Source organism: Pezoporus flaviventris, unplaced genomic scaffold, assembly GCF_033815535.1.
Source record: "Pezoporus flaviventris isolate CSIRO_AGI_PZ_B2104156 unplaced genomic scaffold, CSIRO_AGI_Pfla_v1 ptg000005l, whole genome shotgun sequence".
NCBI lineage: Eukaryota > Metazoa > Chordata > Aves > Psittaciformes > Psittacidae > Pezoporus > Pezoporus flaviventris.
The window spans coordinates 18,466,475-18,477,729 of record NW_026892553.1 but is presented as its reverse complement, the minus strand read 5'-3'; the positions used below and the strand labels follow the sequence as shown (position 1 = coordinate 18,477,729).

The 11,255-nt window shown below is 60.7% G+C and overlaps 2 protein-coding genes across 7 annotated transcripts; one reads left to right on the top strand and one right to left on the bottom strand.

Annotated features, from left to right (window-relative positions):
- Nucleotides 1-482: 482 nt before the first annotated feature.
- Nucleotides 483-7,057, bottom strand: CSTF2 (cleavage stimulation factor subunit 2). 5 transcript variants are annotated; one of them, XM_061446170.1, is made up of 15 exons: nucleotides 6,974-7,057; nucleotides 6,771-6,849; nucleotides 5,944-6,113; nucleotides 5,505-5,641; nucleotides 5,293-5,412; nucleotides 5,042-5,197; nucleotides 4,797-4,914; nucleotides 4,477-4,539; nucleotides 3,314-3,373; nucleotides 2,594-2,735; nucleotides 2,107-2,258; nucleotides 1,542-1,819; nucleotides 1,033-1,158; nucleotides 783-909; nucleotides 483-670 (listed from the first exon to the last, which is right to left on the bottom strand). In XM_061446170.1, the coding sequence occupies exons 1-14, from the start codon at nucleotides 7,029-7,031 to the stop codon at nucleotides 787-789; spliced, it is 1,782 nt and encodes a 593-aa protein (XP_061302154.1). In that variant the 5' UTR covers nucleotides 7,032-7,057; the 3' UTR covers nucleotides 483-670; nucleotides 783-786. The 5 variants fall into 5 exon arrangements, with proteins under 5 accessions (XP_061302154.1, XP_061302155.1, XP_061302156.1 ...); XM_061446171.1 differs by having other exon boundaries at nucleotides 4,797-4,863; XM_061446172.1 differs by lacking the exon at nucleotides 3,314-3,373.
- A 46-nt stretch (nucleotides 7,058-7,103) lies between these two features.
- Nucleotides 7,104-10,816, top strand: TRMT12 (tRNA methyltransferase 12 homolog). 2 transcript variants are annotated; one of them, XM_061446169.1, is made up of 8 exons: nucleotides 7,104-7,137; nucleotides 7,886-8,008; nucleotides 8,153-8,300; nucleotides 8,396-8,568; nucleotides 8,646-8,796; nucleotides 8,875-8,984; nucleotides 9,735-9,892; nucleotides 9,966-10,816. In XM_061446169.1, exons 2-8 carry the CDS (start codon nucleotides 7,951-7,953, stop codon nucleotides 10,404-10,406), a joined length of 1,239 nt encoding a protein of 412 aa, XP_061302153.1. In that variant the 5' UTR covers nucleotides 7,104-7,137; nucleotides 7,886-7,950; the 3' UTR covers nucleotides 10,407-10,816. The 2 variants fall into 2 exon arrangements, with proteins under 2 accessions (XP_061302153.1, XP_061302152.1); XM_061446168.1 differs by having other exon boundaries at nucleotides 8,379-8,568.
- Nucleotides 10,817-11,255: the final 439 nt, after the last annotated feature.

The window sequence follows — 11,255 nt, the reverse complement described above, 5'->3', positions numbered from 1 at the left end:
AGGCGCTGGCACAGGGTGCCCAGAGAAGCTGTGGCAGTGTTCAAGGGCAGGTTGGACACAGGGGCTTGGAGCAAGCTGCTCCAGTGGAAGGTGTCCCTGCTCATGGCAGGGGTTGGAGCTGGATGAGCTCTGAGGTCCCTTCCAACACAAACCATCCCATGATCCAAATGCAGCTCACACAAAGGCACCAAATCCTGCTCCAGCATATGCAGGGAAGAGGGAAAACCACCCTCCCCGAGCAGGCTGGAGTGGTATCCGATTGCTGTATCACTTACAGGATAGAAAGCCGAGCTCCCCACCCTGCCCTTTGCTTACCCCCTGTGGAGAGCTGTGAACAGCATGGCACATCAGGAATCCATCCTTGCTCTGGTGCTGGGAGAAGAGAGGAAGGCGAGTGGTTTGTATTAGCCTGGATGCTCCCAGAACCGAACAGTCCCATTCGGCCTTCATGAGAGACCAAACAAGGCAACCAGAGACATGACTTTATTCAAACCCTCCTCCCACTTTATTTCAAACATTCATAAAATATACACATAGGAAAACACAAAGATGAATGGGAAAGGAAAATGTGAGGGGGGGAGGAGAAACCTCTCCCAAACGCAGCATCAGCTCAGACAGCAACGGGAAGCAGCTGCCATGGAGCATCACCTTCACCACACACCAGCCAGTGCTGCAAGAAGGAAGCAGAAGAGTGAGCCCAGCATTGAGAGGAACAACAGAGCCCCACTTTGAGCTCTGGTTCACTGAAGGGGAGCAGGCAGAGGCTGGGTTAAGGACATCACCTTGTCACGGTGCTCCTGTGGACTTCTGGATTTGCTCCTTCAGAATGAGGATGCTCTGGCGCTGCTCCGGGGGCAGCATGGCGATCTGGTCTGCTGTCAGCTGCAGAACCTGCATGATCAGAGCTGCCTGTGGGGACAGGGGACAGTCAGAGACAGGGTTACCAGAGCCAGGAACGGCTGCTCCCACCACCGTGAGGCACATAGGAAGTGCTGCTCCCAGTGTCTCACCCTTTCGCTTTTGGCCTCTCACCTTCTCGTGATCCTGGGGGGTGACCTGGCTCTGCCCAGGGCTAAAGCCTCCGGGCTGACCAGCTCCCTGGACTCCTGCTCCGGGAATGCCTCCTCCCTGCATGCCTGCCCCTGCCATGTTAGGAACCTGTGAGCGCAAGAGATGAGGTAAGGACCAAGGAGTCACTGGACTCAGCCATGTGAATACAGGAACATAAAGCAGATGATCCGATGGACGCCCTCATGGCCAGCCTGAAGACACCAGAGCATGAAGACACATGGGTTTTATGAACTCTCCTGCTCCTCCAACTCCTGCACATCAAAAGGAGGTGGAGAGGCCCAAGCCCTGTCCTGTCCCCAACAGATGGGCAGTGCCTGTGGAGATGGGTGGATGCCCTGACTCCTTAAGAGCCACCAACCAAAGGCTTGCACTGCCAGAGGTGCTGCTGCTGCAGGATGTGATCAATCCCCACCCAGCCCCTATCTACAAGACACCACCAGCATCCAACTGAGCAGAGGTGCTGTGTGTACCTGGCGGGGCCCCTGCGGGCCACTGGCTCCCATGCTAAGCGGCCCAGGACCCTGTATCCCACCAGGCATGGGGCCACGTGGGTTGGGACCAGGCCCTCGAGGCTCCAAGCCCCGTTGCTCCATGACCCTGGCCTCCATAGCCCTGGCTTCCAGCACTCTTGGCTCCAGCCCTCGCGCTTCCAGGGCTCGTGCTTCCAGGGCTCGTGCCTCCATCACCCGGGGCTCCAGCCCTCGTGGTTCCAATCCTCGTGGCTCCAGCCCTCGGGGATCTCTCCCAACTGCAGAGGAAAGACAAGGCAAGATGTTGGAGAAAGCAGTGATTCAGGGAGCATGGAGCAAGTTCCCTACCTCCTGTGTCTGGGGGCTAGAAGGTGCAGGCCTTGGGGCAGAGGGGACATGCCTGGAAGAAGACTTTTACCCCATGGGACTGTCCCTCCTTGCCCTGGAGTCAGTTGTTCCACTGCCCAAACCCCTTCCTGTGTCTCCTGCTGGGGCAGTGGGCTCCATTCTGACTCCTTGTCTGTGCTCTTTAAAGCCACCCATTATTTCATGCCCCCTCTCTCACCTCGAGCATCCATCAAGGGCCCCCGCGGCTCTCCCATCAGTGGTCGGGGTTCTCCCATGGGTCCCCCCCTCATCTCATGAGGGGGGCCCCGGCTGTCATGCCCAGGCATATGGTGCATAGGGGCTCCTTGGTGGGGCGGCCCAAGGTAACCTCTGACGCAGAGAGACGAGAAGAGCAAAGCAGGAGGAGGAGAAAAAGCGAGAGAGTTGTGAATCAGACTTGGCTGGCTTGGCACGGCCTGGGCAGAGTGCTGGGATGTGCCCCCGAAGCCGGGCGCAGGGGAGGAGGGTGAGGCTGGCACAGGGACAGGCGCTGTGAGCCCCATACCACAGGGCTGCTGCCACCACCCCGGGGATGCCCCGTCCCCGGGGAATCGGGCCAGCCCCCATGGGCAACACCACACACGGTGCCATCCCTGTCCTCAGCGAGAGGTCACCCTTGGGCAGGGGATGGTGCCAAGAGCTCCTCTCCTTCCCTCTCCCCTCACCTGGGCTCCACTTCTCCAGTGACTGAGAGCAGGGTCCCTCCGCGAGGGTCATTCGGGGCATCTCCCAAAAGGCCTCGGGGCGGCGGGCCACTAGCAGGTAGAGGTCCACGCTGCATAGGGGCCCTCGGGTCTGGCATGGGCACTGCCAGGGAGACACACAAGAGCTCGTGAGGATCTGCATGACCAGTGCGGTGCTGACACTGTCCCCCAGTGCTCTTGGGGTCTGGGGCAGCCCCACACTGCTCCCCTGGTGCGGGTGGGTGAGCCGTGCTGACTGCCAAGGGGGCAGCCCCTCACACAGGGCCACAGCGCACCAAAACCCCTTCTCTGGCTGCTGGCTTCATCCCTCTCTGGCTCTGCCTCAGGGTTCTTATAGCTCCAAGTGGCCAAACTAAGCATGGGTGCCCCCATGGCAAGCCCTACAAGCACAGGCATCAAAACCCTGCTGATGTGGGGCCAGGAGCAAAGCAAGACCTGGTAGTGAGGTGTCAAAGGGGGCTGGATCCTAAACAAAGGTGCTCTCAAGCAGGCTCCCCGTTTCTACTAGTGCCTGGCCCTAGCCTGTTCTCTCCTCCAGCCCCAGAGGACGCCTTGCCTCCTCCTCTCAAGCAGGGCACACAGAGGGACCTGGCAGCCCCTGAGCACAGCGGAGGGAGCGCTGCTCTCTGCACACTCCACACGAGCTCCATGGCAGCAGGGAGCAGGCGGATACTGGGATACCTTGAACGCGCTCGATAGACGCAGGCCTGGCAGGTCCCACGGGCGAGAGCTGCAGGTTCCCTGGGCAAGCAGCAGGAAGAGAGGGAGAAGAGCAGACACGTAAATAGTGTATGCACACATGCACTCAGCTCTGGGACAGTGCAGGGTCACCTCCGCTCCTCGAGTCCCCTAGGAAAACCTATGGGGATGCTCATCTGGCTTGATCAACCTCTTCCACTACAGGTGTGACAGACTGCTTGGCACAACCCTTCCCTCACTCACTGTGTGACATGCAAGGCAAGAGGACATCCTGCTGAGACAACGGGCATGCTGCAGGGCCATGCTGTGCCCCACGATGCACAGCCAGCTCCTGCCCCTGCTCACAGCTCCCCACAGCACTCCCCAGTGCCAGCTTTCTGCCTGCTCCAAACCTTCTGGGTGCCAAGAACTACCTGGTTGCTCTCAGGAAGATGGTGCCCACCCCAAAGAAAACAAAGAGTCCAATGCCCCTAAGACCAGAGGGGCTCAGAACAGGTTCCTTGAAACAAGGCCTATGATACAAGTCAAGGCAACAGGGGTGTCAAGTGCCTGCGTGCCTCATTACTGGGAGAACGGGAACCCGGCGGGTGCACCGTAAGGAATCCGGCTGCGGGGCTGGGCCGTACAGACCGTGCCTGCGGAGGGAAAGGCAAGCATCATTCCCTGGGAAGTTCCCTGCCAAGCCTCGCCCTCTCGGTGCATGCAAAAGCGAGGGCCCAGCTCCCTCTGCCGGGCACGGCGACGCGGCTGCAGCTCAAGCTGCTTCCCAGCACCCAGGCAGCGGAGGAGCAGGACAGGGACCAGAGAAGGGCAAGCTCTGCCGGCCTGCACAAGCACAGGGACAGACACGGGCTCACAGAGAGGTGGAAAACACAGGCATGTCCCCCTCGGTGGGCTCTGCAGGGGCTGGCAGCTCTCCTGGCTTCCAGAGCACAACATGGCACAGAACAAAGTGGTGTGTGTGTTGTTGGGGAGCAGGAGAGCTGGTGCCGCAGCCTTGCGCCTAAGCGAACAGACGCAGGTACAGGGATGGGAAGGCTGCAGGGAGCTGGCAGGGGCTCTTGGTGCAGCTCTGCTCAGCATCCATAGCCCGGTCCTCACTGGAGGCTCACAGGGCACACAGCACTGACCCATGTGCGTTTTACCTTGTCCACGCTCCAATGGGACAGGTCCTCCACCTGGCATCCCAACCTGCGGCTGCATCCCACCTGAGGGGGAACAGGAAGAGATCAGAGCCCTCCTCAACCATCCCTGCGCTAATATCAGACTCCTTTGTCCCCAAATACCTTCCCAGTCCCGGGCAAGGATCTGGAGGTTTACTTGAACACAGGGATAAGCCAACTCTCTGGACTGCTGCTGGCAGCAGCCACAGCCACAACACACAGTATGGGACTATGTGTGCTCTCATAGAGCCAAGCCTCTGGCTATGGGGGGGGTCTGTCTTCAGGACCCATTCAGGACTCACCTCCTGGAGCCATGGGCCCGGGGCCCTGCACAGCGGCTGCCATCTGTCCTGGGGCTGGCACTCCTCCCTGCATGGGTGGCTGCATCAGAGGGGGAGCGCCGTTCACGTGCATCCCACCCTGCCCAGAGAGAAACCAGAGCTCAGGGAAGCCCCAGCAGCCAGGCACAGGCCCCCCAGCTGGGAGAGCTGGAGCTGGCAATGCCCAGCTCTGCCCTGCACAGCTCGTGCATTGCGTAGGCTCTTACTATGGGCTGTGGCTGGGACGAGGGGGTATTCTGTGGGTTCAGCTGCGCGTTTGGCCCTGGCCCAGGCCCTGGTCCTGGTCCAGGTCCTGGCCCTGGCACTGCCTGCTGGTTGCCTGAGATCAGAGGAGGAACGCTGGTCTGGCGATGCAGGATTTTCTAAGGGCAGAAGAAGGAGAAAGGAGTTTTCTTCCACCCTCAATGGGCTGCCACCAATATCCAACCAACCCTGGACAAGGCAGCAAGGGACAAACCAGTGCTATCTCTGGGTCCACGATCCTCATGACCACTTGGGCTTGCAGCAGGGCATAAGCCAGCTGGGGGTTCTGCAGCAGCATGTTCCTGGCTTCCTGGGGGCTGTTCTGGACACACAGCTGAGAAGACACACGAGATCAGAGCTCCAGCAAGACACAAGGGCTGCAGCCATGACAGAAGCTGTGCTCATAGGGTGCAGCCTTCCACTCACCTTCATCTGCTTCATGAGCTCAAACATTTGCTCGGGTGGCAGGCTGGCTACCGCCCGGCTGATGGATTCAGGGGCATCTTCAGGACTGACAGGGTCCCCGTAGGGTGACTCTATGATGGGTGCGCCTGTCCCCAAGCCTGCAATAGAGTTCGTGACCTCCTATGGCAACATGAACTGTCTGTAATGGTCTCATCAGAAGGGGAAGCCCCACACCATCATAAGGGAAGCAATGAAAACAGGATCATCTGGGAGAGAAAACAGCCGAGGCCATGCATCCCTCTGCAAAACTACTTGCTGCATCGCTTGGAGCAGGCCAGCTCTGTGAGCCTGCTTCCATGAGTCTCTCTGCCGGCTCCATGGAAGAGGCACATATGTAATGCTGAGAAGGGCAGGCCCAGCACGGCAGCAGTGCCCTCTCCAGCACAGAGCTCACACTCACTCTTTAGCTCTTCCTTGTTCTTTTCGCTGGCGGCGTTGTCGACGCGCAGGGCCCTGCCGCTGAACTCGCGCCCGTTGAGGTTCCGCATGGCGCTGAGCGCTGTCTCCTGGTCCTGGTACTCACAGAAGCCATAGCCTTTGGGTTTGCCTGTCTCCCTGTCATACACCAGCCTGCCGAGTGAGGAGGAGAGAACCACACCGCTGAGGGCAGTGCAGGCACCGAGCATTGCCCACCGCTCCCCAGGGCTTGAAAAGGGATGTTGGGGTGCACCATGCAGGAGCGAAGGCATCGGAGTCAGGTCAAGCCCTAACCGAGAGCCAAAAGCCTCCTGGATCCGGCCTGATGGCTGTTTCCAAAGCCCCAGTGTCAGAAAAGCCACCAGCATAAGCCCTGTGCTTCCCATAACCCCACAAAGGCAACTTCTGGGGACACAGAACCGGACTGGCTGCTCCTGGAACTCCCAAACCCTTCACTGAGAGCTCTCTGAAGCCTGGTGCCAAGACAAGAAAACATCCCTGTGGAGCAATCCCATCCCTTTGCACAGAGCCTCAGCAGGACCTAAAGACTTACCTGCCCCAGCTCCGCGCCACCAGTGCCTCCAGCCTGGAGACCCCATGGAATCACTGAACAATTTGGGTTGGAAAGGGCCTTAAAGCCACCCAGTTCCACCCCACCACCACGGGCTGTTGTGCTAGGGTCGTTATGCCCTGCATCCCTAGGGAACCCCGGTGCAGGACCTCACTGCCTGGCCCCCCACAGCCTCAAGGCCGCGCCGCTCCGCTGCCACCGTCCCCTAAAGGAAGCGCGGAGGGAGCCGCCACCCTCACCTAAAGCTGACCACGGGCCCGACCTCCGAGAAGATGTCCTTGAGCTGCTCCTCGGTGGCTTCGTACGGGATGTTCCCCACTGCGGGACACAGACAGCGGGCACCGGTCAGCGAGGGGGGCGACCCCGGGCCCGGCCGGTCCGCTCGCCCCAACGCCCGCCCTCATCCCTGCCCCTATCCCTGCCCCGGCCCCGCGGCGCTGACCGAACACGGAGCGCAGGGAGCGGTCCACGGCCGGGTCCCGCACCGACAGCCCCGCCATGGCGCTGCAGGGTCCGGCACCGCAACCGGCCCCCCGCTTCCGCTTCCCGCCGCAGCTCACGTGGAGGCGGCGGTGTACCGGGGAAAGCGAGCCGGCCGGAAACACGGTAGGAGCGGAGCGGGCGGGATACCGGGATGTTGGGGTACCGGGATGTTGGGATACCGGGATGTTGGGGTACCGGGATGTTGGGATACCGGGATGTTGGGGTACCGGGATGTTGGGATAGTGGGATGTTGGGGTACCGGGATTTTGGGGTACCGGGATGTTGGGATAGCGGGATGTTGGGATACCGGGATGTTGGGGTACCGGGATGTTGGGATAGCGGGATGTTGGGATACCGGGATGTTGGGGTACCGGGATGTTGGGATAGCGGGATGTTGGGATACCGGGATGTTGGGGTACCGGGATGTTGGGGTACCGGGATATTGGGGTACAGGGACACTGGGCCGAGGGGCGCTGGGTCCTTGCGGAGCCCTTCCCGGGACACCCTTACACGAGGTGTCGGCTCCCGGGGCAGCCCCGCGGCCATAGCAATCCAGCCCCGGCACCGGCCCTAGGACGGAGCCTTCCGGGTATCCCACCCCCGGTATCGCATCCATTGGTACGTCAGCCCTTATCCCCCGGGAATCCCACCCCGGTGCACCCCATCACTCGGGCACCCCATCCCAGCAGGTACCCCACCACCTGGCACACCCCATTCCATGCAGCACCCAATCCCATCCCCTCCCCAGAGGATCCCATCCCCTTGGGTACCCCACTGTCCCTGTCACGGGCTGCTCTCCAGGGCAGCCAGATCTTGCATGGCAGTGACAGGGACCCTGGCTCTCCATTGCAGCCTGTGCCCTTTTGATAAGCAGCCACATCCCTGCCGGCCGGTGACATCCTTCCATCCTGGGGCTTGGCAGGATGGAGACCATGGATGCCCCCGTTCCCATCCCTGCACTGGCCACAGAGCCACGGTTCGCCCAGCGCCTCAGGTGAGCCTGGAGGGGGGAATGAGGAGCCCTGTGTCTGCTCAGGGTGCAAGCAAAGGGGGCCAGCCCCACACCCGGGGGTCTCTTCCCTGCAGTGGGGGGAGGCTGTGGGTCTGGGGAGGACCTATCCATGCCTTGGCCTTGCAGGGAGCATCTGGAAGCGGAGCAGCTCCTGGATAAGCGCTACCAGCTGCAGGAGGTGCCAGGGGGCCATGTGGCACTGCCCGTACTGGAGGAGAAGCTCTCCCTGCAGAGCCTGCCGCAGGAGATGCCCTGTGAGCTGGTCCGCATCCAGGTTGGGACAGCCCCTGGATGGGGCAACCCCCTATAGAATGGGAAGGTCTCATCCCCACGTGCCCCATCCCTCCCGCAGGATCCCACCCCCTCCAGGGCACTCCGCCGGCGGACGCCTGCCCAGAGGCTGCGGGATGAGCTGCGGCGGCTGCTGGGCGAGAGCTGGTCGGAGGAGCTGGAGCGAGATGTGCCCCGTGCCTGGCAGCGCCACGGGGACCTGGTGCTGCTGAGCGAGGACAGCCTCAGGGCTGCGCCCTGGGAGCAGCTGGGTAAGGGGGACGGGGTCTGCCGGCCCCATCCTGCCTGCAGCGCTCTTCCCAAAGCTCCCGGGATGGATGTGCTGCAGGTCCAGTGCTTTGGGAGACGGTGGCATCAGCGCTGGGTGCGCGGCGGCTGGCCAGGAGAGGACGGGTATTGGCAGGCGGGATGCGGTCCCCCAGTGTCACCCTGCTGCTGGGCCAGGACCCCTGGGTGGAGCACGTAGACAATGGGATCAGGTAGGGCAGGAGCTGCGGTGCAGGATGTGGCCCCTGCAGGGAAGGAGCTGCCCTCACCGGGTCCGTGGTGTCTCCCAGGTACACGTTTGATGTGACCAAGTGCATGTTCTCGCCGGGCAACATCACGGAGAAGCTGCGGGTGGCATCGCTGCCCTGCGCCGGGGAGGTGCTGGTGGATCTCTATGCAGGTAATGGAGGGGTTTGGCAGGGCAGAGAGCAGTGGTGCGGGGACCCGTGGCATCCAGGTGGATGTGGAACTTCATTTCCAGTCTGGATTGGAAAAATACCCAGGCTTAGAGCTCCTGCATGGTCTGTGAGCCCTCAGTTAACTTGGCACTGCTGTCCCTCCTGTGTCCCCGGTGCCTTTGAACAGTTCAGATGACCTTGCACTGCTGTGTACCTAGTTCTGGTCATGGGAATCAGGTGGATCCAGGGGAAAGATTTGCCCTCATATCATTTCTGAAAGGCTCCTGAACCTGTATGGATACACTTTCATGTGTATGGATACACTTTCATGAAGGAAAGGAACTTCAGATATTCCAGTTCCACCCCCTGCCACAGGCAGGGACACCTTCCACTAGAGCAGCTTGCTCCAAGCCCCTGTGTCCAACCTGCCCTTGAACACTGCCAGAGATGGGGCAGCCACAGCTTCTCTGGGCACCCTGTGCCAGTGCCTCGGCACCCGCACAGGGAACAGCTTCTTCCTTATATCTAACCTGAACTTCACCTGTTTTAAGTAAAATAAGCTTCTGTGTAAATAGGACAGAGTTTGTTCTTGAGGAGGAGGGAGGGATGAATTTCCATTCCCCAGTGTCTGGGCTTGTTCCTACCCGGAGCAGACCAGGTTCAGAGACCCAGGGTGTCAATCACATCCCACCCTGCCCCAGGGGAGGTGCCTGGACCCTTCCCTCAGCTGCTGCCACCTCCTGCCCCCCCAGGCATTGGCTATTTCACCCTGCCCTACCTGGTTCACGCGGCAGCCGCCTTTGCCCACGCCTGCGAGTGGAACAGCCACGCCGTGGAGGCCCTGCGGAGGAACCTGGTGCTGAACGGCGTGCAGGACCGCTGCCATGTGCACCATGGGGACAGCCGAGAGGTGAGTGCTGCCCCCAGCCACGGACCCCATCCCTGCACTGTATCCCCTCACCACCCCTTGTCTCTCCTTCCAGCTGGAGCTGCGGGACGTGGCAGACAGGGTGAACCTGGGGCTCATTCCCAGCTCGGAGGAGGGCTGGCCGGTGGCATGCCGCGTCCTCAAGAAGGCCACGGGTGGTGTTCTCCACATCCATCACAACGTGGAGTCTGTCCCAGCAGGATCCAGCCCTGATGGAGGAGCACAGCACCCAGCAGAGGGTGGTGGGAAGGAGAAGCAGAGGGCCAGGATCAGACCTGAGTGGGAGAGATGGGCTGAAGCCACAGCATCACGGATCCGGGGGCTGCTGGCAGAGCTGCATGGGCAGTCGTGGAGAACCAGCATCCTGCACATCGAGGCGGTGAAGTCCTATGCACCCCATGTGCATCACCTCGTGCTGGACCTCGAGTGCCGGCCAACACTGCTCACAGAACCCACTGCCAGCTCCCCCATCACTCCAGATCCCACAGGACGGTGATGCCGGAGCACGGGTGGTGGGAGATGCCACCACTGCCTGCTGATAGCTTGGATGTGCTTTGCATCCCCTCGTTCCCAGTGGCAGTGCCTTGCGGTGGCACCAGAGAATGCACTCCCATGGGATATCCCTCCAGGAGCCATATCCAGGCTGAGGATGGAGCAAGCTGGGGCTGAGAGCGCTCCAGTCCTGCCCATCACTGCCTTGGACACATGGTGGCACTTTCAGCTCCATTTTCACGCAGGAGAGAGCCACAGGGTTAAATAAATGCTGGATTCCTGCTGCTTTTCATTTCAGCAAGTCAGGGACAGGCATTGTGTCTCCATTACCAATGTGCTTTTTCAGTGTACTGGAACCAGGTCTGTTCATCTCGGTTTCTTCTCATCTTTCTGCAGAAATAAGGATGTTTCTTACCTCTTGTGTTGGTGTCCATTTAAAACATGAACACTGGTGCCAGTGTGGGGGTATGGCCTGAGGAGGTTGAGTCTTAGGGTGCTGTGTTCTGGGCCTCGGGGAACAAAGTCTCTGCTCTCAAGCTCTACCTGTGAGCGCAAAGCCCTCTGTGTGAGCCTTGTGTCTGTACCTGCGTGACAGAGAAGCCTCCATCCCTGAGGGATCTCCCCCAGGCCCTTTGGTGTCTCGGTGCATCTTCCCCTATGTAGATGTCCCATCCCCTCCTGCAGCACTGGGAACCTCTGTCCTAGGGCAGGGATCCCTGGGATGCAGCCAGCGTGTGGGCAGAGCCCTCTCGTCTGCTTTGGGGCTGCTCCCAGCTCACTCCCACACCCTGCATGCCAAGAAGCCACCTTCCCACGCTGTGAGCCCCACGCCTCGTCCTGTTTCCCTATTGCC

Coding starts and splice junctions, on each gene's coding strand:
- TRMT12 (XM_061446168.1), top strand. CDS start 7,938: ATGGAGACCATGGATGCCCCCGTTCCCATCCCTGCACTGGCCACAGAG. Junction 8,797..8,874: donor CACGTAGACAATGGGATCAG/GTAGGGCAGGAG, acceptor GGTGTCTCCCAG/GTACACGTTTGATGTGACCA. Junction 8,985..9,734: donor GCTGGTGGATCTCTATGCAG/GTAATGGAGGGG, acceptor CTGCCCCCCCAG/GCATTGGCTATTTCACCCTG.
- CSTF2 (XM_061446170.1), bottom strand. CDS start 7,031: ATGGCGGGGCTGTCGGTGCGGGACCCGGCCGTGGACCGCTCCCTGCGC. Junction 4,915..5,041: donor CGTCCCAGCCACAGCCCATA/GTAAGAGCCTAC, acceptor CTCTCTGGGCAG/GGTGGGATGCACGTGAACGG. Junction 2,736..3,313: donor GTCTATCGAGCGCGTTCAAG/GTATCCCAGTAT, acceptor TCTCCCTGGCAG/TGCCCATGCCAGACCCGAGG.